Raw genomic sequence first — 24,458 nt, 5'->3', positions numbered from 1 at the left:
TTAATTTGAGTCCTCCTGATCTCAGTTTGTTGTTGGGTTCTCCTATTGCTGTGTTGCTGTATTACCTGGGCTATGTCTAATTGAAGGAGGGCTGGAGATATAAAGATAAAAAAAGAAGAAGAAAAAAAGTAGGACTTGGTAATTATATATATGATGTATTGTTTGAAACATAGACTGTAAAAAGAGGTTTGAAATCATATTAATGTAATGGAGCTAAGGTACAGTAGGATCCTCCAAGAATCAACTCCTCAAACACATTTCAAAGTTTAATATTTGAAAGAGTCAATTTAATAATTAACATGGGCCTGTGGAAAAAAGTGAAATCATCGAAAGGATTAAACGTTAAAGTGTTTTACTTCTGATTTCCGGACTGTCTTTTAGTTTATATGCAGATGTGCAGGAATAGTAAAATGTAAATCAGAAGCAGCCTCCAGGCAGGAATCACTGTGCTGCTGCTACACTGCTGCAGTTAACACAGTTAGACCTGTAGAACCATTAAAACCAGCACAAACACATTCATTTAGACACGATAAGGCTGAAGTCGTCTTACCTGCAGGCTCCATGTGCACCGACAGGATTAAAAAAAAAAAAGATAGGAAAATAAAGAAACTCGAGGTACGGGCGACGTGTCCACGTTTTGTTTTACTTTGTTAGTGGAGGAGGAAAAGTTTAAAGAAAGAAAGCCGTCTGTTCTCTTCGTAACGTCCTCATTCATCCAGTCATATCTGCAGCTTTTGATAACTCTGGACTATGTAAAGTAGCTCCACTCCGCTCTGCTCTCGGGTTGACACCTGGATGACGTCAGGTCCCGTGTTCGTCAGGTGAATCATCCCGGAAGTGACACGACTCCCTCTGCAAACGCTGGCATCACTGTCCACTCACTAAAAACCATTCAAACTGGTTAGAAATATATGTCAAACTAAGGAAAATAACCATGGTTCATCCTCCATATACATATTGTATCAAATTAAAGATGTTCATAGACTGTATATAAAAGATGTTCTAATGTTCCTTTTTCAAAACCTTCAAAATAAAAGCATGTAATATAGTTGATGCTGGATGATGAACATCAATATCTACTTGTGTGAAATGAACAGTTTGTGTCATTTACTGTCACAATCTATTTTTAGTCACTTTTGGAACCTGCTTTTATTTTCTAAATGTATTAAAAATGTGCAATACTGACAGAGGTATACATTTGAAATCTTTTAATTATTGATACTTCTCATGATAATCACATGTCCATGGTGATGACCTGCGTTCTAAGGTTATACACTACATTTTAAGTTATAAATTGTGTAGAATCATAAGAAATTGTCTGAATTATTTGGTAAAAACAACTTTAATTGGCAAGGTCAAGAACTCAGATATGAGAATAAGTTTTAGGAAAAGAGCCACAGCACTGGGTAACATGTGGGATCCTCTTTGATGCACTTCTGAAAGACACACTCAGGGCTGTGTTACCAAAGTGCCAATCCATCCTTGAAAAAGCAAATCACAGACACCAAAGCTGCTGCAAATCAGTGTTTTGTCCAATTAATCAAAAGATTCAATTATTAACTAGTGTACTATGGTCTATTTTGCTGTGTGCACACACACGCTTCAAGCAGGTAACTCATTTTGCAAGGTTTTGTTTTAAAGTTTGATTTTCATGTGGAAGATAAGAAGAATTGACCTTGACCTGCTCATTACTTATCTGCAGCTCAGGCATCTGATGTGCAACATTAATGGAGGGTGACAGACCTGAAAAAGACAAACTCATTTGTTCCAAATTTATTTTATTAGACCGGATTGCAACCTGTTGACAGTACAGTGTCATGTCTGTACTAAATAAAACCTTTGGCTCACTCTGAAAGCAGCAAGTGAACCTTCTCTGGAGAATAATCAGTCTAAAGCACCTCCTCTCCTCCACCGTCCTCCTCCATCTGCAGTAAAAACAGGTAACAGACGGCAGAGAGGCTCCACTGATCTGATGCTCTCATGTGGCTGCAGAGGAAGAGCAGCAGAGGGAGGAGGCGTCCTTATACCGACGATATGTCCTGCTCTGTTCCCTTCCTTCCTCTTTGTGGGAAAAAACAAAAAATAACAAAAAAAAAAGCCAAGAAGAGTGTGGTGGGTGTGTTGTCCAGCTGATGGAGCTTTGTGGTAACGTCCTGGTTTGTTCTCCTCAGTCGTCGTCTACTGTGGGTGTGATGGTCACGCCCCTCCTGATCTGTCCCCAGCCAATCAGACTGTCGGTAGAAAAGAGCAGAGTTCAGGTCAGAGGACAGAGAAGACCATCAAACACTGACTGTCAAAATAAAAGTCTGTGAGCTGAGATGATAGGACTCTGGCTGGTAGCAAAGAGAAAATCTCACACATTTACAACTCGTCTATGTTTACACCGTTTGTATAAAGTTGGTCTGACTGCGTGTTTCAGCAGGATCCTCACCGCCAATGTTTCTCCACTCGCCGACTCAGAGCGATCTTCTCTCCCACTTCTGTGCAGACGGGGTTGGTCAGGACGATCTTGGCCAGATCGGCCTTGACGGCGCTGACACGGCCGCCGGTCGACAGCGAGCCGATGTTCACCATCAACACCTCGTTCTTGGACAGCTTCTGGACCTGCAGGGACACAGAAAGACGAGGGAGGCGTCAGCACACTGTTCATCCCAAACCAGGAAACAGCAAACACTACTAGTCTCTGCTTGACTTTAGAGTTTCACTGCATTTACGAACATAAGAAAACCATTTTACAATTGAAAGTAGTTTGTCTTCTCACCACCAAAACAAATATCACACTAGTTACAGCTACATTTCCACTAGGGGTGGGCGGAAAATCGCTCTTTATTTTTGTAATGATATGAATTTTTAATATGCGGTGAATAACCCAGACAATGTCTGGAACATGCACAGCGCAAAGTGTTTCAGCGGGGACCCGTTTCACCGCTGCTCACCAAACAGGCGTTCTGCTAGACCAGTGATTCTCAACCTTTTTGAGGCAACTGGACTCTTTACTTATTTTTTAGCAAGCGTGAGGGTTAAGTAATGGGAAACACTGAGGGGTCCTGCTGCATTCACCTTTGTGTAGACATGAAAAAAAACAAAAAACACTAGCCACTCCTTATGACAGTTGAATGGGCTATTGAAACCAATCTACTGCAGTAATTATTTTCTCCTTAGAAGAAAATGTGGGTAAGCCCACTCTAGCATGAAAAACAAACAAAAAACTCAAATACCGTGAAACCGATATGATTAAAGAGATAGTTCTAGGTATAGGCCCATTGCCATAATCCCCATAGTTTTAGGAGCTTCAATTGTCAGTGCAAGCTGTTCTTAGAACAGCGGAGCCGAGCCGTGAGCTGCTTAGAGCTATGCTACGGAGGCCAATGGGATTTGGCAGTTTTTCGGCAAGCAGTCTCTGCATTTGCCTTGAAAAAAACTCTGTCTCATAACGTTCTGTTATTATCTCATAGTGTGGTAAATGTGCAGGTCACAACTTGTCCACCAGAGTGTTTTGGAGTTGTTGGATTGTGTATTTGATGAGTTTGATGAGGGAAACTAAGAAATCCCATTAGGCTCCGTAGCGTAGCTCTGAACAGCTTGCGACTCTGCTCTGCCGATCTAAAAATAGCTTGCACCGACAATTAAATGTAACAAACCTACTGCTATGACTATAGGGAGTATGGCAATGGGCCAATTTGCCAAAATGTTGAACTATCCCTTTAAATTGAGAAAAAAAAACCACGACCCACACACAACCCCAGCCCTAATTTCCACCACAGACGACTCACCTTGGCAGCCTTCTTGTCTCCCTCTGTGCGCACGCCCAGCAGCCTCCTGAGCAGGAAATAGGAGATCTCCAGCTCGGTGAAGATCTCTGGCAGCGCTCCGACGGCACCCAGCACCTGACCCACCATACGATCGGCACGGCACAGCGTTGGGTCGATCTTGGTGCCCACACCTGCACGCAAACACACGGTAAGATGTGGCAATCTCTCCACTGATTAACGTAGCTGTATCATAAATGTAGCCGAGTGTGGACCTACCGATCAGGCCTCCGGGCGCAGCGTACTGGAGGTCGTTGTGCTCGGCGAACAGAGACACGATCTTGGAGAAGATGGGTTTGCACATCAGCTTTCCTTCCTGGTCTTTGGACACGATGCCCGGCCGCACCTCGATCTCCTGGCCCACCTGGAGGTCACATGAGGGAACGGAAACATGAGTCAGACCAAACCTCGACACACTCTCTAAACAGAGGAGCTGTGAACATCGTTGCAAACAGTTTCTAAGCTGATGTTTGTGGGTTGTAGCATCTTTAGTCTGACGCTCACTCACCTTCAGGACGCCCTTCAGGATACTGCCTCCAGCCACGCCTCCTTTCAGGTCATCGACTTCACAGCCAGGTTTGTTTACATCAAAGGATCTGATGACTGAAAAATGGAAAATTCATAATGTGAACAGATATTCACAGTGATATCTGCAAAAAAGAAAATAGAAGCAGGCTAAAGGAGTTTTCTTACCAATGAGTCGGGGCTCGGATATAAAGTCTCTGATGGGCACTGGAATCATTTTGACGATGTATTCACAGACCACCTCGATGTTGTACTTGAGCTGGGCCGAGATGGGAATGATGGGAGCTCCCTCTGCCACTGTGCCTGCAGCAGAAACATCACACACAACATCAGGCGAAGGTGATCAAAGTTACATGGAGAAGGTGATGTGAAGTGTCATTTGAACATTAAATTAAATTTGTGTTTGATCTTTGTGTTAAACTCTCAGCTGTGAGAGCTTGAAAGTGTTTGTAAAACCTCTGAAGCTTTCTCAGTCTGATACAGATGTTTTAGGAAAGAGGTGTGTAGAGGTTTATCAAGTCCAAACAGAAATGTGTCTTTGAAGGCAGCTTTGTGTGATAGCTTTCTTGCAAGGGGCAATTAGACTACATCCACACTACTCCATTTTCATTTTAAAACAAAAATGCATTTTAGATGCATATAGGAAACAGTCTGTGTCCATACTACACCTGAAAACACAAACATAGCGGAACAATCACACACTGGTGCAAACAGGAAGCAGGCTGTCTGCTCTGAAGATGATTAACAAAAACAAAGAGGAACAGTAAAGACCTGCGGTATTAAAACGGGACGACAGCTGCTGCAAAGACAACACGGTGCTGATGAAAGCCCATCAGGGAGCTGGACATCCATGTCATTGTTTGTTTGTGAGTAATATTGAACATTCTTATTTTGATTAAGGTTTTCCTTCCTCCCTATGTTCTTCCTGATCTCCCTGCCTGCTTTTATGGTGCAGGTGTTTGTTCCAACATCTGTATACACTATGGACAGATGAAATGAGACTTGATGCAGTCCAGTACTTTTTCCTGTACCACTGCTTAAACAAAGTATCATCATCATCACCATGCATGTATCCACCTGGAAGGCATTTTACAATTTTTGACTGTTAAATCTCTTTTTTGGCCCATTTTCTCTGAGGTAAACAAGTTGCCTAATAATTAAGCACACCTTAATATAGGGTGTTAATCACTTTGGCCACCCTCAATACACACTAGGACTGTCAATGAATATTTGAAATTTGAATGTATATTCGAATTATAGTGATAAAAATGAAATCCGAATATTAAAATATGATATTTGAATATTAATAATTTATTTTTAATTACCTTCACGCGCACAACCACAACAACAGCAACTACAACTTCCGGGAGCGTCGCGGTAACCGTAGTAACTCACACTCACACACACACACACCCCTATCTGTGTGGTCACATCTGGAGAAAAGCAGCTTCTCTGTTTTCCCAAACTATCGAGTGACAGCGTTCATCGCACGTTTAAAAAAAATCGTGCCGTTCACTGAGAGCTGTGATGATCCTCTGCACTTCATCATGACTGTACTTGATCCGCGTTGTAAGGATCATTACTTGGATGTGGGAATAAAACATGCTGGCTCTTATCCAGTTTCCCGAGTGAGCTGTTTGCTCGTGTCATCACAAAACTTGTTTGACATGAATTGATAAAGGCCGAGTAAAACGCGGTCTTTTTTCACATATTAATATGCATTTAATGACGTTGCTGATTTGCATTGTGTAGCCGTTTGTTTTGTGTAATGTAAGCTGTTCAAAACGTGTTTGACATGCGCTGATAAGAAATACAGGCTACCGCTATAAAGTCCATCTCTTTGTATTGATTTTTGGAGAAAACAGAAAAAATAGAAATTAGTTTTTTATTCGAATAGGAAATATTCGAACCTCATTTCTGCCATTCATTGACCACACACACACACACACACACAAGTTTATATAGGTTGAAGTTGAAAAATATGTATTAAAATGATAATATGGTCAAAATACTCACTTGCATAATAATTGTGCACGCATTGTATTTCATAATATGATATTCATTGGGCTTAATTGTTTGACTAATGAGTTGGACTGGACTGGTCTGAGCCTCAGGGCCTCCGTACGGTTGGATTGCTCTCCGCCTGGAGCATATTTCCTTGATTCCACCTGTATCTGGTTTAGGTGTGGCCAGCCAATCAGATTCATGGTGGGGCTTTTAAGTTTATGCCCACTTCCCGTTTCCTCAATTCTGAAGAGGATCTGTTTTAGATGGAAACGTTGACCTTCTGTTGCTTTCACATTGTTTGTAAGAACCCCCTCATGGACCTTCCTCTAGTTTGAACTTTTTTTTTCTGTGCTTTTATGCCTTTATTTTGACAGGACAGCAGCAAAGAGCCAGGCCACTGCAGCGAGGACATAGCCTCTGTTTATAGGGCACCTGCCCAGCTCTATTAATCAGCTATACGATGCCCCTTGGCTTGTTTGGACTCACCCTGTACGAAAGCGAGGATCTGCTCGTACTGCTCCTTGGCCTGGCTCTCCTTCACCAGGTCGATCTTGTTCTGCAGGATGAGGATGTGCTTCAGCTTCATGATCTCTATGGCTGCCAGATGCTCTGACGTCTGGGGCTGAGGACATGACTCGTTACCCGCTGGAGGAGGACAGGGACAAGAACAGAACTCAGACTGGGAGTTCATAACACAAAAGTTTGTCTTGTGTTTGAGGTAGTTGGAGGCTCACCGATCAGCAGGAGGGCTGCATCCATGACGGCTGCTCCGTTCAACATAGTTGCCATCAAAATGTCGTGACCAGGACAGTCCACAAAAGACACATGTCTGGAAGACAGAAGACGAAGTGCAAAGATTTTACCTTGTTACGGTCAGACCGCTGAAGAGAAGTTGGAAAATCTACATCGAACACATGTAATCTGTGTTTCTTGGACGAGACCGCCCTCCCTCTCAAATCTCACCTGACCAGTTTGAAGTTGCCCTTGGTGCCGGAAATGTCTGTGGGAAACTCATCTGGAGTGCTGCTGCCACATGACCTGTAGCACTCTGGCCTGGGACAATCATCCAGTTTATAGATCTGGGACGAGATGGAAGGATGAAAACATTAGGGCTGACCCAAAAAAATCGAAGCTTCGAAGCTTTGTTCGTTGCCATGGTAATCGATCATTAAGTCCGTGATCGATTGTTTTTTTCTTTCTTTTTTTTTTTCCTTTTTGACACCGGTTGTCATCGGCAAGTCGGCTACTTGGCATCCTGGAAACCTGCCTGATTTTGGAGATATGCTGTGTTTGTTTGCCATCACTTTCATTATTTCTGCTCATCGCCCCCCCATAAAGTTCACTTTATTATGGAGTATGTTCATTTATAGGCTCCTACAGTATTTGTGTGCAGATAAATGTTAAAAATGCAGACTAAAAATCGAGAGAATCGGCAATATCGTAGAATCGCAATTTAAATCGAATTGCCATCCAAAAAAATCGTAGAAGAATCGAATCGGGAGAAAAGCATATCGTCCCAGCCCTAATGTCCGCGAAGCTTCGATTATCAAAATGTGATCATCGGGTCAGCCCTAGAAAACATAAAGTGATTATCAGCTCCTCTAAACGAGAGCTCAGCCCCTTTCTGGACTGTCAAAATGTCTTTATCTCTGTGTTTGACAAGTATATTATGATCAATCAATTACAAAACATACATGGGTCAATGACGTGATGTAGCCCAATGTCAAGGGGTCTAACTTTTTTTTTTTTCATAAAAATCTGATTTACAGGAAAATAAATCTAGACTCAAATGTGGGAAAAATGTAATTTACTTTTGCAATGCAAGATTATGGTTCTTGGCAAATTTTACATCATTTGTCACATTATTTAGAAGAAAAGCTGTGTTTTTAGAATGTCCAGCCCAGTGTTGTGCTGAAATTCTAAAATGCATTAAAATTCAAATTAAGAAATACAGCAAAAAATCTATTTCAATTCAATGTTTACAGAAGAAAGTTTACTTTGTGTAAGTACACTTAAATTCACTGTAGGTGGATAACATACTTAATATTTATCATTCTTTTGTGGTTACACCATTTGACATTTTCAGAGGCATTCAATCTTACTTTTGTAAAAAAAAAATGGTTCAAATATAATTTTAAATGACATAAACCCAACATGAATGCAAAATGTACATTTTAACAAATCTGATGCATACTTTTAAACATTTTTTTTTTTTTATTTGTCACTGGCCCACATACAAACGGAAAGTCAACAGAAACATGCAGTTCTCCCACTTACCTTAGCGTTGGCATATCCTAGCTTGATGGTGATGTTCCTCTCCAGCTCGTTCTTGAACCTGACAGTGTGAACACCAGAGATGGCCTTCACCACTGTGGACTTTCCATGGGCCACATGACCGATGGTGCCTAGTGGAGGAACGGGAGGAGCCAGAGGAAGTCAGTACACAGCCTCCATAACAGGAGCAGGTGCACCAATCACAGTCAAAATAAAACTCAGTTCAAAGCCTGATACATACCAATATTGATGGTGGCCTGTCTGCTGATGATTTCTTGGGACAGAGGCGTCAGGGTGGTCACATCCTGGAACGACGATAACACACATTAGACTGATCACACAAACACACACACTGAACAACATGGCAGAGCAGCACACCACCCCTCTAATCCTGGAGATGAATACGGACAAAGAGGCTCAGCAGCACTGTGACAGGCAGCCACACAAACAGAGCCACAACAATGACCCTGCTATGAAGGTTTAATCAGAGGCAGCAGCATAATGGGGTTCATGTAAAGCCAATACAGCTGTGAGATCCAGGTGTTGTGTCCAAAGACCAGGAAGGAAAGATGGTGTACCTATCCTCTGTGACCCATTACCACCAAGCACTTAAAATGGATCAGCATTCAAACCTGTACTTCACCCTTTGATGAAGCTGATAGCCTGATTATAATAAAAGCACGTTGTTTCTGAACTATAACTCTATGCATTACCATAGCTATCTATCAAAGGTGGAGTATACCTGCTCTACAGCGATATCCATGCAGATATATACCAATTTACTCAATAAACTGTGCTTCCATCATCATTCATATACAAAGACCATTGACATTTTTTGCTAACGTTAATTTCATCAGGCTAACGATGCCGTTTTGATAATGAAGACACGATGACACAATACTAAGATGACGACCGTAGTGGAGGCCTAATTTTATACAATAAAATGTCAATTTATCCTTTAACTATGAATAAACTGAGTGTAGTCGTTGTCAGTATTGAAACGCTGGTCTTTGGTTCTCCGCCCCGGCAGGCCTGTCGTCATGTGCCGGGTGGCGGCGACGCAGCACCGGTGTCTAATAACGTAAGGAACGGCCACGTTTAATGTGACTGTTTACCGATACAACGGTCCGACAGACACAAACATACAAGTACAAAGCAGTGAATTATGAGAAATGGACACTTACCAGAGAATTTAGGTCTTGTCTGGCCAAGTGAGGCTGACCAAGCGTTGTACCAGACTCGTCCCCCGCCATCTTGAATGAAAAGGGAATGAGGAGGGCGGCTGCGGAGAATGCCTGATCAACCCGGAAAATAAGTGCCTTTTCTGTTTCTATGGTCGCTTATTAAATCAGATATCGTTTGACTTGAGGCTAAAAACGCGTGACATCTTTTACGTTTTATTTAAAAAACTCTGTGTGTACATACAATTCATTTAGGAATCCGCGTGATTCATCTAAGTAACGGCAACGGGGTCCTTTCCCAACGGCTGATGCAATTTATTTCTACTGTGAAAAACGTGCCAGCTAATTATCACCGTGGCTGTTTATATAATATATAAGACGGTATATGGCTGACACGAACACACGTTTGACTAACTCTTCCCTTTCAACTGGGTTAGTTAAGTAAATAAAAATTCGTATTCATGTGTCAGGTCCGTCGTTTGTTGATGACGACATAGATTGAGGTTTTTGTAGTCCTATTATGGGGGTTGTAGTTCTAGATGAGAAAGAATTTTAAAAAAACACATAATTACAAGATCCTAGTCTTGTATTGGGTCAGCAATTATGGTGATCATTTTTATGTTTAGTTTGTTTTTTGTTGCACGTGTACTCATTGAAACCATGAATGACCGTCCTACATCATGAGATTGAGGGCCCTGGACATAAACGGCCCCCATCTCTTTTACACTACAACTGACAGGATGTGTTTGTATCACTTTATAGTTACTTTATGTTTCCTTGAGTTTGTTTTGAGATTCATTGTTTTGTACTGTCAGCCGCTATTTTAGCAGAAGTTTTAGATTTTTTTTCCCTTTTTGAGGCTCGTTTTGGGTCATTGTTGGTTAGTTTGTGTGCCTGTGGTCATTCAGATTCACTTTATGGATTTTTGCATCTGCTTGAGGGTGTTTTGTCTCTTTTGAGATAATGTCGAGTCTCTGTAGTTGTTTTGCACCTATTTGATGTCGTGTCGCATCTCTTATTTAGTGTTTGTAGATGTTTTTTCCCCATTCCTCAATGATTTGCAACTTTTTGGTGGTTGTTTCCCATTACTTTGCAGTCATTTGTAGCTGAAGCCTGAGTCTCTATATAAGTCTTAGTTGTTGTTGTAGCATCTCATTGTAGAAATCAACTGTCTGTAAGCTATGTCAACAGCTCTTCAGCAGAGTCCTCTGAGCCCCTGAAGCCTCTGGCCTTTCCCCAGTCACCTGTCCATGGTTGTTGAAGACAATCAGAGGCTGATGAGCGTTTTCAGGAGCCGTAACAGAGAAGAGTCAAACATCTTGTCAATATACAATCTTTGCTGCACCGCACTACGCCCTTCAGTTCCGCCCAGAAGGGAAATGACGCCGGCGCAGAAAATGGCGTCCGCAAAGCCTGTGTACTGCTGTGGTTTGTTACCCGTCTAATTCAGAGCCGAGTGAAGGGGGGTCTCCGTCTGGCAGATGGATAATAATAACATGGCAGTGCACCGCTGCCGTCCGCTTTCTTGATCCCGGAATCGAACCCGCACCTTCATGTCCGAAGGAGCCAGAGCTGCCTGGTCGAAGAGGGGTTGTGGGGATTCGCACCGCCGAGGTGAGACGGCTGTATTCAGCGGCTAAGCTAGCGTCGCTCCCCGGGTCTGTCTCCCCCCCGCAGCTCCTGTCACCACAGCTGAGAGCGGTGACAGTGTGCGGGGTCGGAGCGGAGCTGCTGCAACACCCGCCGCCGTGCTCCGGTTCCTCCGGCGCGGAGCACGGCGGCTAAACAGCTGCTGCTGTCGCCTTTAAATGCTCGGCACCGGAGCTGAGCGAGGACCGTTATGTGTGCAGCGTTAGCCTTTGTTTTCGGACATGAGAGGTGTGTGCCGCACACCTGTACCTGCCGGTGTAATTAAGACCGGCAGGTGTGAAGGACGGTCGCCTCTCCAGCCTCTCAGCCTATCCGCTGTTGGACGTGTAGCAGCGCGGCTCCTTTGTTAGCAGCACTGTGTCTGTCAGGGTTTCTACTCCTCTACTACTGACACACAAACACACACACACATACACCGACAAGTCAACTACCTACCTTTAGTTTGTAACACGTGTAGAGGAAATGAAGTTGGCTGCTGGTTGGTGAGCTGGTAGACTGCTCACTGCCAACCTGTTGTTTTTCTCTCTGAGACATCCTAACACCAAACTAGCTACACCAGGACTTATTATATGTCAAAGAGGAGAACTGCTGGGTTTGAACTCTACGTTATAAGTTGCAATGTATCCTCCACAATTTTAACCTTTATATTGAGAAGTTTTGTAGATTATTATTGCTGTAATGGTTATGCTACTACATGATTGGCCAGTTGATTGATAACCTATTACATGTGTAGTAATAATTTGTTGAACAATTGGAGTCAGTTATCAAAGGAAAAGTACATCAGACAGACTGGAGGTTACAGAACCGTGAAATGCAAAGAAGTGACAAGCTGCTTTCTAGTATTTTATTGTGACATCTGAACTTGAAATGTATCACAGACTGTTGATCAAACTAAATATCCAGATCTATCTATCTATCTAGAAATTATAAGACATTGTTTATTGTTTACTAATGCATCATATTAATTGAGAAAATAATGCATATTGATCTATAATAACGAATAATACCAGCCCAGAAAAATAAGAGTGGAAAATAGTTGTGTCCTTTTCTGTTTGTCACCACTGTCTTATGGGTCTTTTTTTCTTGTCTCCTCTGTCAGAACCAGGGAAACATAAACACAGGAAATGCGAGCGGCCCCTTAGCGCTCAGCTGTCAAAGCCTGTGATTGTTCGCCCGGGCTCCAAAAGGTACAATTTTCCACAAGAAGCACTGCATGTTGGACCTAAGCTCCAGTCGTCCCTCACCTTTAACGCACCACCCTCGTTACTCCTCATCCATCCCCTCTCTCTGTCAGTCCACTTCATTTAAGTCCCGTCAATGTTGAGATGTAACAGATGAGTAGTTAAAGGTCAGAGCTCTTTGTCGGCAGAGTCACAGCACTGCTGAAGTGTCCTGTAGCAAGACACTGGATCACTATAAGCAGGGCCGTAATATAGTCATTCTGGGCCCCTTGAAAAAATACTTAAGTTGGGCCCCTTTTCATCACCACTTCTTTGTATTATCATTTTTATTTATCTCAACCAGGGCAACGGTGACAGTCAGAGGCAGTAGCAGACAACTTGCCAGTCATTCTGATTTAATAGTTGTCTCATGAAGCTTTTGCTAGAATAATTTAGTCTAAATAATAATTTATATTAGGCTATGGGGTTTTTGTGGGCCCTACTGGGCTGTGGGCCCCTGGGATTGTCATCACCTTTCTCCCCTATGCAACGGCCCTGACTATAAGCATCTTGGCCAAGGTTGTATTTGTGAGAATCACCGGTGTGCTCAGCAGTCAGATTCAACACACCACCATATTTCTATTCTCATCAGTGAAAGTGTTTGTTGATGATTAAAACTTTTGAAAAGTCTGAAATGAGTTATAAAGTCATGTTTGTGTTTGTGAAAACACTGTAATACCAACGTTTCCACATTTCCACTCTTTACTGTTCACTCCTACTGAACACTTCTGACATTCAATATTATACGTCTTATTAAAAGCCTCATATCTCATTTCATGAACTGTCTGCTACATTGGTCATGTTCAGCTGGAAGAAGGTCTGTGTTTGTTTCTCTTGGTTGTGGAGGATTTAAAGGATGATTCTGGTTTATTACAACTTGAGAATTATTTTCATAGTTTTGGTCATCATTTCTGTCAGATATGGTAATACAGCACCTGTTAATGTAAGTGAAGAAAAAAATATATATACATGAGAAGTGAGACAACTCTTTGTCTAGAAGGGAAACTGATAGTGAGTGAGTGCACCTGAGATGTTTCTGATAATCCCTTGTTAAACATGACTGAAGTGTGAACACACCACTTGGACAAAGCTCCGAGGAGTCGAGGCAGGACATCTGTCACCTGTGCTGGATTTCTACAGCAAACAGTTTGGATAGTCATTTGATTGTTTGCCTTTACTTTCTCTTCCAAATAGTTTGTCCACAATCTGTCTGCTTGTTTTAGTTTGATCGCTTTCCTGATTAGTGCTGTGACTGTTAATCTGTTCATCAGTTTGTTATCGACAAGCCTTTATGTTGAATATCAGTTGTCATATTTTGCTGGTTCCAGCTTCTTAAATGCAGTTTTTTTTCCAGCTTTGCCCTTATGATGAATGGATTGTCGGTTACACAAAATAATAAGTTGAAGATACCCATTCAGTTTTTTTCTTATTGACTCATTCATTCATCAGGAAATTAGTTACTTCCCTCATCAGGATGTCGGTGCACTCCCAGACCACAGATGTTGAGCACAAGCTCATTATTACAGATAGAAATGATGGACACAAACATCAATACCACAGTTGTAATAAACTGGAACAATCCTTCACCCGTCAAATCTGCAACCAACAGAAATGTCATCATCATGTTTTTCATATTGAAACAGGAGCCGTTGTAAATTTCTCTGCAATTATTTGTGAACAAATATATGAGAAGTGAACAAATCGCTGTTTTAATGTACACTACATGACCAAAAGTATGTGGACACAGAGCGCTCCACATACTTTTGGCCATGATACAAGATGTCTAACATGCGCAGACGTTCTTGTTTGGCTTTTATTTTATTTTATTGCAGACGTTCATGCTTTAATGTGGCGGTTGTGTTGGCTTTGTCGTCCAGGTGATTGAAGCTCAGAAAAGGGACTTTGTTAGCATCTACTGGACACAAGGGGCACTGTCCTCTGATTGGCTCGGACAACCCCCTCTGACATGCCCGTGGCCAATCAGAGGTGAGTGTGCTGTGTGTGTGTTTGTTGACCTTTTGCATTTTTGATGAGTGACTGAGTTTGTGTAGGTGTGCAGAAGATGTGTTTGTGTCTCCAAGTCTTTCCTGTGTAAAATATACAGTTTGAATGTTCCTGTCGTCTGATTGTTTCCCCTCTGTGGTTTGTGTGTGTGTGTGGTTGTGGTTGTGTATTTCCATGCTGAGGAGATTGGAGTAATGACCTGCTGGATGTTTTTTTTTTCTTTTCTTCCTCTTCATTTTCCACTAACCTGACTGTTGCAGTGGAGCGGGGTATTTCCCCAGTGTGTCAGCAAAGAATCATGCACAGTATGTTTGGCGGTGAAAGAGAAACGGCTTGTTAGGATGCATGAAAGTGCTGAGCTTTTAATGCTGAGTGTCCTATTGAATGTCCTTCCAGTCCCAGACTCACTGTTTCCAGCAGCTTTCAAACAAACAAACATAACCTTTTCCTGGGAGAAACTCACATCTTCTTATCTGCTGAATTAACTCTCTAGAAGCTTTTAATTCTAGTTTCACCCCTGCACTAGACAGCTGTAGGCAAGTTCAGCGTTCTCACCGTGTAGATCGGTTTTAACACCCCACCCTGTCTCCCTCCCCCTCCTCTCCTTCCTGCCTTCAGGTGTGTTATGTCGGGGGCGGATGTGGAGGTGTACCTGTCCCAGGTACACGATGGGAGTGTGTCGTCGGGCTTCCGGGCGCTGTATGAGGAGCGTCTGCTGCTGGATGTCACACTGTTGATAGAGGAGCACCACTTCCAGGTACAGACATCAAGCTGGACATTCACACACAAATGTATGTTGCTTTAAAGGTCCCATACAGTATTAAGGTAGATGTCTATATTAAAGGTCCATACAGTATAAAAGTAGATGTTTATATTTAAAGCAAATATCATCGGCACGGCCGTTTCGGCTAATGCTGTGTTCAAGGCAGGCTTTTGAAACCGTAAGTTACAGCTTCAAGTCACAACTACGACTTGGTAGCGTTCCAGGTAACCCGTAGCTCGTGTTTTTACCGTCCTGTTGTCTGTGAAAGTTCCCTATAACGGCCACTCGTAACTTCCGACCCGTGAACTCGTACCAGATCGAACTGGTATGACTTCACAGGAAGGAAAAACACAAAGTACGAGTTTCCTTGAACGCACCATGAGTTAGCAGCCCCCGCCCTTGTCAGGCATCAATTGGTCCTCGTGCTACGTCACCACATTCACGCGCATCCCTTGGCTGCACACACAGCCCTTCATGCCGTTCTCCCCTCATTGGATAACACTTGTATCCCACAAGGAAAATTTTCTCCTCGTGTTACAGCAGAGCAGAGTGACGGAGAGACTCGTGTTTAGGCTGAAATACTTCATGTAAGTGATTGCTGACGGAAATAGGACTATTTAGGACTTATATTAACAAAAACATTCCACTGATATCTGCTTTAAGGTCCCATACAGTAGAGGTAGATGTCTATATTAAAGGTTCCATCAGGGTTGGGCACGTTACTTTGAAAAAGAAAAAAAAAAAAAAACTGCGTTACTACAAGATAAAAGTAATTAATTACAAGGGAAGTAACTATTGCGTTACTTTTTTTATAAAATGCTCAAATATGTCAAATTACTTGGACTTCCCTCCCTAACCCCCGTTTATCTGGAACTAACCGACTCACTCAGTATTCCTTCACACAGGCAGGCTCTGTGACGCGCTGTATCACTCTCCACCCTCTTCCACATGCTGCTGTTCCAAACAGCTGATAGGCAGTGATACAGCGCATCGCGGAGCCTGTCTGTGTGGTTAGTTCCAGATAAACAGCTTTTTTCCGACCAGTTGATGAACTGAGAATAATGTGTATATAACACGCTTAAACGGGTGTATTATTTTCTGATGGTACTTCTTGAGTCAAGTAAGGGTGTCACGCGCATTCTATTGTCATAACGGCGTTGTAACGGGGAAACAATAACTTTTTTAATTACTCGTTACTGAAAAAAGTAGCGCTGCTAGTAATGCCGTTATTCCCATCACTGGGTCCCATACAGTATAATGGTAGATGTCCATGTGTAGTGTGATAATAAAGCAGCTCTAGGTTCTATATTATTACTGTGAAAGTGTCGAAGCCTGAAAAATGTACACAGCCTGTATTCACAAACTGAGCCTTAAAACCAGCTGTCAGGCCTTCAGCAACTTTGTGATGTCATAACATAGCAGGCGCTAACCTCAGCCGTGCCCCAAGCCCCGCCCACCTACACCCTATCCAGCCTTGCCTGTTGTTACTAGAGCTCCACAGAGACGACTGAGAGAGAAGGTGTAAAACTACACTGAGGTTGTTTTTAATTCTTAAAACCAAAGATAAATCTTCTCATGGATCGACACTTCATATAAAACACAGAAGACGAAAATATGGACTTGCATGGTGTTTCTGAAGCCCTGATCCAGGATATTGCATGTAATCTTTCTGCATCGATACCCCCAGAGTTTCAGACACAGATCTGTTCATAACATTCTTGAAAATACAAAGTGTTGAAAATATAAAAGCACGGAGGAAATCCTCTAAGTAATTTAGAGACTGGGGAAAAAAACAATGTCTGGCAGTGTAAAGTGGATGAATTTGACCTGAGGCCGTTTCTGAAGACTACTGGATTGTTTTTGTTCTGTATTGGCTGGATTACTTTGGGGACTATTGGAGATGTTGAAACACATGGACTTTGACTTTGAATGAGTTACTTGTAAATATTAAGTGATGGAGATACAATTTAATATAATGTGTGTTGAAAGACAGGAAGAAAGTTGAAAGAATACAGAAGTGACTGCAGTGCTTGCCAAATAGATTTATAAATAGTGTTTGTGATGAATAAATTCACACACATATATAGTGCTATATGTGAGTACGTGTATATATGTGTGTATAACAATCGATTTTTTTTTTTTTTTTTTTTTTTAAAGTATATTTTTTTGGCTTTTCATGCCTTTATTTGATAGGACAGTTGAGAGTGTGACAGGAAATGGGAGGCAGAGATGGGGGGAATGACATGCAGGATAGGGCCGTCCGACGCGGGACTCGAACCGGGGCCGCCTGCAGCGAGGACTATAGCCTCAACACATGGGGCGGGTGCTCTACCAACTGAGCTAAACTCCGCCCATAACAATCGATTTCTATGTCTGTTCAGGAAGGTGTAGTATCAGAGAGGTGTAGACGGCCTCAGACACCACCCTGATGAAAGCTAGCTGAATGGCTGAGAGTGTTGGCTGAATAAAGCATGCTGTTCTGGAGAAGTGTCCTGCGACATGTTTAAATTTTGATGGCAACGAAAAAAACATTTTAACTCCAACTACACAGAGAGGTCACTTCAATTTCAGCGCTTCCTCTTTTGGAGTGAATTGTGGGTGATGTTTACTTCGGAGCTGACAGACGTGTTTTTTACAGCTTGTAATTAGCTAGGAATATTTTTGCACCATCTGGTGAGTTTGTATTTTTAACATTTTTTCTGTTACAATTTTTTTTTTTTGAGATCTGTGACAGAAATCAAAAAGCTCTGTGAGACATCATGCAGCAAACAGTGTGACATGCAACATGGCTGTTCTGTCCTTAACCTGCGTGTCTGTCTGTCTGTCCTCCTCCAGGCCCACAAGGCGCTCCTGGCCACTCAGAGCGACTACTTCCGGGTCATGTTCACGGCGGACATGAGGGAGAGGGACCAGGACAAGATCCACATGAAGGGGCTGACGGCCGCTGGGTTCGGCCACATCCTCCGCTTCATGTACTACGGCTCCCTGGAGCTCAGCATGCCCACTGTCCAAGAAATCCTGCAGGTAGCAGCACACACGAGCGGCAGCTGCGTGTTTGTCCCCATGTCTCGTCTCCATCACGACGCTCTCTCTGACTCAATGACTCTCTTCCTCTCTCTCCTCCTCCCGTCCCGGCAGGCGGCCATGTATGTCCAGCTGACGGAGGCGGTGGAGTTCTGCTGCTCCTTCCTGCTGGCCAAGATCTGCCTGGAGAACTGTGCCGAGGTCATGCGCCTCTTGGAGGACTTCAGCGTGGGCGTGGAGGGCGTCCAGGAACAGCTTGACAACTTCCTACTTGACAACTTCGTCCCACTCATGAGCCGACCCGACTTCCTGTCCTACCTCAGCCTGGAGAGACTGCAGGTTCGCTCCTTGTCCACACACTTGAACCATAAATACAGTTTACAGCAGAGAAATAGGTCAGCTTTACACTGAAGCGTATCCTGACTCCAGCCCTGTGGATACGACCAGTGATTAAGTTAAAGGGATAGTTCAACATTGTCAAATTGGCCCATTGCCATAATCCCTATAGTCTTAGGAGTAGGTTTGTTACCTTTAATTGTCGGTGCAAGCTGTTGTTAGATCGGCGGAGCAGAGCCGCAAGCTGCTCAGAGCTATGTTATGGAGGCTAATGGTATTTCCACCCTTCCCTCATCAAATACACAATCCAACAACTCCATAACACTCTCATGGACAAGTTGTGACCTGCACATTCACCACACTATGAGATAATAACAGAACTTTACGAGACAGAGTTGTTTTCGAGGCAAATGCATAGCCGGAACTACATCCCAGACACGGCTGCTTGGCAGTGTGACTTTGAAAGTATAAGTATATTTCGAGTATTTGCTTTGTGTGTCCTAATGTTACATAATTGTATGTTATAATTTCATAGTGTGGTGAATGTGCAGGTCACAACTTGTCCATGAGACTGTTTTGGAGTTGTTGGATTATGTATTTAGTTTGATGATGGAAACATAGAAATACCATGCGCTTCCATTGCGTTAGCTGAGCAGCTCACGTCTCTGCTCTGCCGATCTCAAAATAGCTTGCACCGACAATTAAAGTTAATGAACCTACTCCTAAAACTATAGGGAATTATGGCAATAGGCAAATTTGCCAAAATGTTGAACTATCGCTTTAACATCCATTCTGTGTGTGTGTTTACCAGGCGTACCTGAACAGCGACGCTCTGAGCCGCTTCCCAGAAATCGAGCTGTACGAAGCTGTTCAGGCGTGGCTGCGACACGACCGGCGGCGCTGGAGGCACACGGACACCATCGTGCAGTCCATCCGCTTCTGTCTCATGACGCCCGCCAACATCTTCGAGAAGGTGAGGGGGGGGCGGCTGATCCAGAGTTTGACTGTGTTTCTCCAGGAGTCTCTCTCCACGAGCTGCGGCTCATTATCTGTCCTCTGTCCTCAGGTGAAGACGTCAGAGTTTTACCGTTACTCCCGACAGCTGAGGCAGGAGGTGGACCAGGCCCTCAGCTACTTCCATGATGTCAACCAGCAGCCTCTGGTGGAGACGAGATCCAACCGCATCCGCTCCGTCCGCCCGCAGACCGCCGTCTTCAGGGGAATGATCGGTCACAGCATGGTCAACAGCAAGATCCTGCTGCTGCAGCGCCCAAAGGTGCCGGCTTTTTTTTCTCTCTGTCTGGGAGGGGCATGTTTGGTCTGTAAGAATGAGTGGCGGTCCTTTCTGGTTTGATTAATTCTAGGGCTAACCCTAACCCGATTATTAAGAGCGTTCGCAACAAATTTCATTAATGATTCGTTGTGTTGCGCCATTAATAAGTCACTCACTATGTGGTGGAGCTGTTTACTTCACTTTTAAGAGTAAAGGGACGAGTAGTAGCAGTGTGAGGCAGAAATGCAACTTGACGGATGCAAACGGCTGTAAAAACACCACAGAAGAAGAGTGGAGAGTCAGTATTTTAAAATGTTGAGAAAGCCACATGTGTTCTAATGTGCCATGCAAGATCACTTTTACTTAGTTTTTGCAGCATAAGTGTAGAGAATAAGTTTTAATGTTGAAGCAAATCATGTTAGTTTTGTGTTGATCCATGGCCTGTTGTAAAAGCTGTTTGACATCAACATTTAGTTTAGTTTTTTCTTATGTTAACACCTCAGAATGTTCAAGCAGCAACCTGTCATTTGTGCACTTTTCTGCACCTTCAATTTGACATAATGTTCTGTTTTTGAATAACAATTATCCCATTCATTCACAAAAAAATCTACCAATTAATCGATTATTAAAGGTACATTGTGTAGGAATTACTCCCATCTAGTGTTGTGGTTGTATATCACAAGCAACTCAATCGTATTTTTCATGCTGCATTCACGTGAAATTGGGCAGACGGCAGACGGACGACAGCCGCTGCATGTAACGGCATAAACAAGCCTCTATGTAAACAAGTGGTCCGTCAGCACGAGGCAAAACAATACACGTGACAATATGTTGTCATGGCGATGTCGTATTGTTTACCTGACCCACGTTTTACCGGCTTTCTCTCAACTTCTGTGACTAAAATGACATCTGGTTTGTTAGCGACGGCCGTCTGCCCGACTGCAGGTGAATGCAGCATCAGTGTAACGCTCCATTCCTCCTCACTGCGTTACCACGGTGACTTTTCACAGACGCCACCTCGACCTGAGCCGACAGCTCCGGTGTCTCCGCTGAGTTTCCGTGGTTTCCTACCGTCACGCTGCCACTGAACGTAAAAACATGGCGACACCACATGGCAGCAGCACCGAGCTTACCCGCTCCATGGAGATATTAATGATATGAACGGCTCATTCAGAGCTGAAAGGAACACTTCACTTTGTTGATGGGGGGGATTACTGATTAATGAAAAACAGACTTTTGAACCAAATAATCGATTTTCGTGAATAGATAACAGGAGAAGTTACACAATGTCCCTTTAAAATAATCATAAGTTACAGCGCTAATTAATTCCACTGTCAGAACAACTGCTGCATCTACAGCTCAGCTCAGTGGGTGAGGTGAGGTCCATCTGTGTTTCCTCACAGCTAATGAGCTCTCTGAAGCTGAACTTGACCTCAGATGAAGAGTTGAGCTGGTACCATCCAAACGTTTGCACACGGCCCTGATCCCTCAGTGAGTCTCAGGTCCAGTAACTGGTGTTGTGATCCTCCAGGTGTGGTGGGAGCTGGAGGGACCACAGGTGCCGTTACGGCCGGACTGCCTGGCCATCGTCAACAACTTTGCCTTCCTGCTGGGTGGAGAGGAGCTGGGGCCCGACGGGGAGTTCCACGCCTCCTCCAAAGTCTACCGCTACGACCCTCGCCAGAACTCCTGGTTACGGATGGCTGACATGTCTGTGCCCAGGTCTGTGTCTTTACAGTCCTCACACTGTTACAGTGATAATGATAATGTTAATGTCATTGGTGTCATTTTTAAACTGTCTTTTCTCACTTTGTTGTCACTTATTAATTCCAAGCAGTGTTGGGCAAGTTACTTTTAAAAAGCACTTAGTTATAGTTGTTATAGTAGTTATAGTAGTTATAGTTACTTGTTACTTTCTGCAAAAAAGTAACTGAGTTAGTAACTGACTTACTACATTCTAAAAGTAACTAATTACCAGGAAAAAGTAGCTATAGCGTTACTTATTTTAATAAAATGGTCAAATGCCCCCCTAATAATAACCCTAACCCCTGCTTATCTGAAACTGACCAACTCACTCAGTTTTCCTCTGCACAAGGAATTAGAGATCTCAACGGGCCCAAAAATTCAACCCAAAACTGAAATGACCCGAGTGACTTGAAGTCCGAAACATCATCATATACAACACTCAGTCTGAGCCCGACTAAACCCGAGTTTATTTTTTTTAATTGAGGGTGAACAAAATGCTGATCCCCCCTGTGCGCCTCAGCAGTCTGGCTTCCCTGGCTCAAATACAGTATCTGTAATCACCTAAAGTCAACCAATCATCATGTCCCAAAAAAGTATTACCAATAATATTACCAGGCAGGCTTCAACATCAGCCTGGGGGGGAGAGCAACCATCGCACATCATGTAGCGCTGCATTAATGAGCTGTCAACACTTTTCCTGCACCTGAACGCTGACTGAACTTCACTCACACTTCACAGCTCAGCAGATCTTGTTTTAGTTTTATTATTTTTTTTAGTCAGAATGGAATTCAACTTTCTTAATTTTTATAATTTGCATATTCTTCTTGCTTACAGTAATTATTATAGCCCTTGGCGCATCGCCCACTTATGTATTTGTAATGACTTGTAACAACTCATTCTAAGGTACCAGAAAGCTTTCATTTGTATGTGGGTGTGATTCCACTTCAGTGAAATACGTATTTATGAAAGCAATATTTGATTTTTGCTGATAAAAAGCCAAATAAGTCACGTACTGGGGCTTTAACACACATTTATGTGGTACTTGTTTGCAGGTCAGAGTTCGCCGTGGGCGTCATCGGTAAGTTCATCTACGCCGTGGCGGGCCGGACGCGAGACGAGACCTTCTACTCCACGGAGCGCTACGACATCACGGAGGACCGCTGGGAGTTCGTGGACCCGTACCCCGTCAACAAGTACGGCCACGAGGGAACGGTCCTCAGCGGTAAACTGTACATCACCGGCGGCATCACGTCCTCCTCCACCTCCAAACAGGTGTGCGTGTTCGACCCGGGGCGGGAAGCCGGGGGCGGAGGGGGAGGAGGAGGAGGAGGAGGAGGAGGAGGTGGAGGTGGAGGTGGAGGAGGAGGAGGAGGAGGAGGGGGGGTGGGGAACCCGGGCGGCTCGGAGGCACACAGGACACGCGCCGGCCGGGGCCCCCTGCTGCCCGGCACCCACGCCAGCTGCTGGGAGAACAAATCCAAAATGAACTACGCCCGCTGCTTCCACAAGATGATCTCTCACAACGGGAAGCTGTACGTGTTCGGGGGGGTCTGCGTCATCCTGCGGGCCTCCTTCGAGTCCCAGGGCTGCCCGTCCACCGAGGTGTACGACCCAGAGACTGACGAGTGGACCATCCTGGCCTCCATGCCCATCGGGCGCAGCGGCCACGGGGTGGCGGTGTTGGACAGGCAGATCATGGTGCTGGGCGGCCTGTGTTACAACGGCCACTACAGTGACTCCATCCTCACCTTCGACCCCGACGAAAACAAGTGGAAGGAGGACGAATATCCCAGGATGCCTTGCAAACTGGACGGTCTGCAGGTGTGCAGTCTGCATTTCCCAGAGTATGTGCTAGAGCACGTCAGACGCTGTAGCTGAGGTCCGCTCCACCACACGCCTCCTTTTTTTTTTCTAGAAATGGGAACGCAACTGTTCAAGGGACTGAAGTCTCCCGCTGGGGGGGAGACGAGGTGTTTACAGGTGAGAGACTCTAAAGATGTGCAGGCTTTTAAAACTAGAGACCAGCACTTACCTAAGGTAAGGAAAAGATGGCTGGGGCCATAGATTCGCTCTTCTTACTGAAGGCGGTCGAAGCGTGGCGCGGCGACACGCCACACGTTAACAGTCGGCTTGAACATTTTCAGAATTAGCTTTCTCAGAAAATTAAGGAAAAAAAATAATGATGGGGAAGAAAAAAAAGGTTTCATTCTGCTGGTTTATGTTTGGACTGTGGTCAGTTTCCTATTCTACTATCTCACCTACTGTATTTAGGCTGTCCAGTCAGGCTTACTGCAGAAACGCACTGGAAGCGTCAGAGCCGTTCACTCACAAAGGGAAACCCGCTTTTACGTCACTCGAGCCGCCGATCAAACCTCTTATCACACACTCCTTTGAATTAGGCGTTTCCTCTACTGCATCACAGCCGTTGACCTATTTAAAAGCAAACAAACATCCTGTATATCTTTAATCAAGTTGCTCATCAGAAATAGGTTAGTGAAAAGCCGAGATGTGACTATTTCAACCACAAAAAGCCCTATAAGACATATAACAGCAATGAGGTATATAAACAAAATGTAAACACTATATATTGTAGTGTAGTTAATACTATAGACTGTCTCCAAATATACAACGTGGACTGTAGAGAAT

At 43.8% G+C, this 24,458-nt stretch overlaps 2 protein-coding genes across 5 annotated transcripts; one reads left to right on the top strand and one right to left on the bottom strand.

Annotated features, from left to right (window-relative positions):
* Window positions 1-1,761: 1,761 nt before the first annotated feature.
* Window positions 1,762-9,875, bottom strand: eif2s3 (eukaryotic translation initiation factor 2, subunit 3 gamma). The gene is made up of 12 exons (XM_085763528.1): window positions 9,800-9,875; window positions 8,857-8,920; window positions 8,619-8,746; window positions 7,305-7,420; window positions 7,076-7,170; window positions 6,828-6,986; window positions 4,503-4,637; window positions 4,318-4,412; window positions 4,029-4,173; window positions 3,774-3,943; window positions 2,432-2,604; window positions 1,762-2,231 (listed from the first exon to the last, which is right to left on the bottom strand). The coding sequence occupies exons 1-12, from the start codon at window positions 9,866-9,868 to the stop codon at window positions 2,168-2,170; spliced, it is 1,413 nt and encodes a 470-aa protein (XP_085619654.1). The 5' UTR covers window positions 9,869-9,875; the 3' UTR covers window positions 1,762-2,167.
* A 1,296-nt stretch (window positions 9,876-11,171) lies between these two features.
* Window positions 11,172-23,927, top strand: klhl15 (kelch-like family member 15). 4 transcript variants are annotated; one of them, XM_085763523.1, is made up of 10 exons: window positions 11,178-11,410; window positions 12,546-12,633; window positions 14,544-14,652; window positions 15,289-15,427; window positions 18,269-18,457; window positions 18,572-18,796; window positions 19,605-19,766; window positions 19,860-20,069; window positions 21,598-21,788; window positions 22,865-23,927. In XM_085763523.1, exons 3-10 carry the CDS (start codon window positions 14,633-14,635, stop codon window positions 23,688-23,690), a joined length of 1,962 nt encoding a protein of 653 aa, XP_085619649.1. In that variant the 5' UTR covers window positions 11,178-11,410; window positions 12,546-12,633; window positions 14,544-14,632; the 3' UTR covers window positions 23,691-23,927. The 4 variants fall into 4 exon arrangements, with proteins under 4 accessions (XP_085619648.1, XP_085619649.1, XP_085619650.1 ...); XM_085763524.1 differs by having other exon boundaries at window positions 11,187-11,410; window positions 14,499-14,652; XM_085763522.1 differs by lacking the exon at window positions 14,544-14,652 and having other exon boundaries at window positions 11,172-11,410.
* The last annotated feature ends 531 nt before the right edge of the window (window positions 23,928-24,458 follow it).

Source organism: Trachurus japonicus, chromosome 20 (genome assembly GCF_045865225.1).
Source record: "Trachurus japonicus isolate A0001 chromosome 20, Traja_1.0".
Classification (NCBI taxonomy): Eukaryota; Metazoa; Chordata; class Actinopteri; order Carangiformes; family Carangidae; genus Trachurus; species Trachurus japonicus.
The sequence above is the reverse complement of the archived record's forward strand: the minus strand, read 5'-3'. Positions and strand labels throughout refer to the sequence as shown.

Coding starts and splice junctions, on each gene's coding strand:
- klhl15 (XM_085763522.1), top strand. CDS start 11,350: ATGTCCGAAGGAGCCAGAGCTGCCTGGTCGAAGAGGGGTTGTGGGGAT. Junction 12,634..15,288: donor GTTCGCCCGGGCTCCAAAAG/GTACAATTTTCC, acceptor TCCTGCCTTCAG/GTGTGTTATGTCGGGGGCGG. Junction 21,789..22,864: donor GCTGACATGTCTGTGCCCAG/GTCTGTGTCTTT, acceptor ACTTGTTTGCAG/GTCAGAGTTCGCCGTGGGCG.
- eif2s3 (XM_085763528.1), bottom strand. CDS start 9,868: ATGGCGGGGGACGAGTCTGGTACAACGCTTGGTCAGCCTCACTTGGCC. Junction 8,921..9,799: donor GACAAGACCTAAATTCTCTG/GTAAGTGTCCAT, acceptor TCGTCGTTCCAG/GATGTGACCACCCTGACGCC. Junction 8,747..8,856: donor ACAGGCCACCATCAATATTG/GTATGTATCAGG, acceptor TTCCTCCACTAG/GCACCATCGGTCATGTGGCC.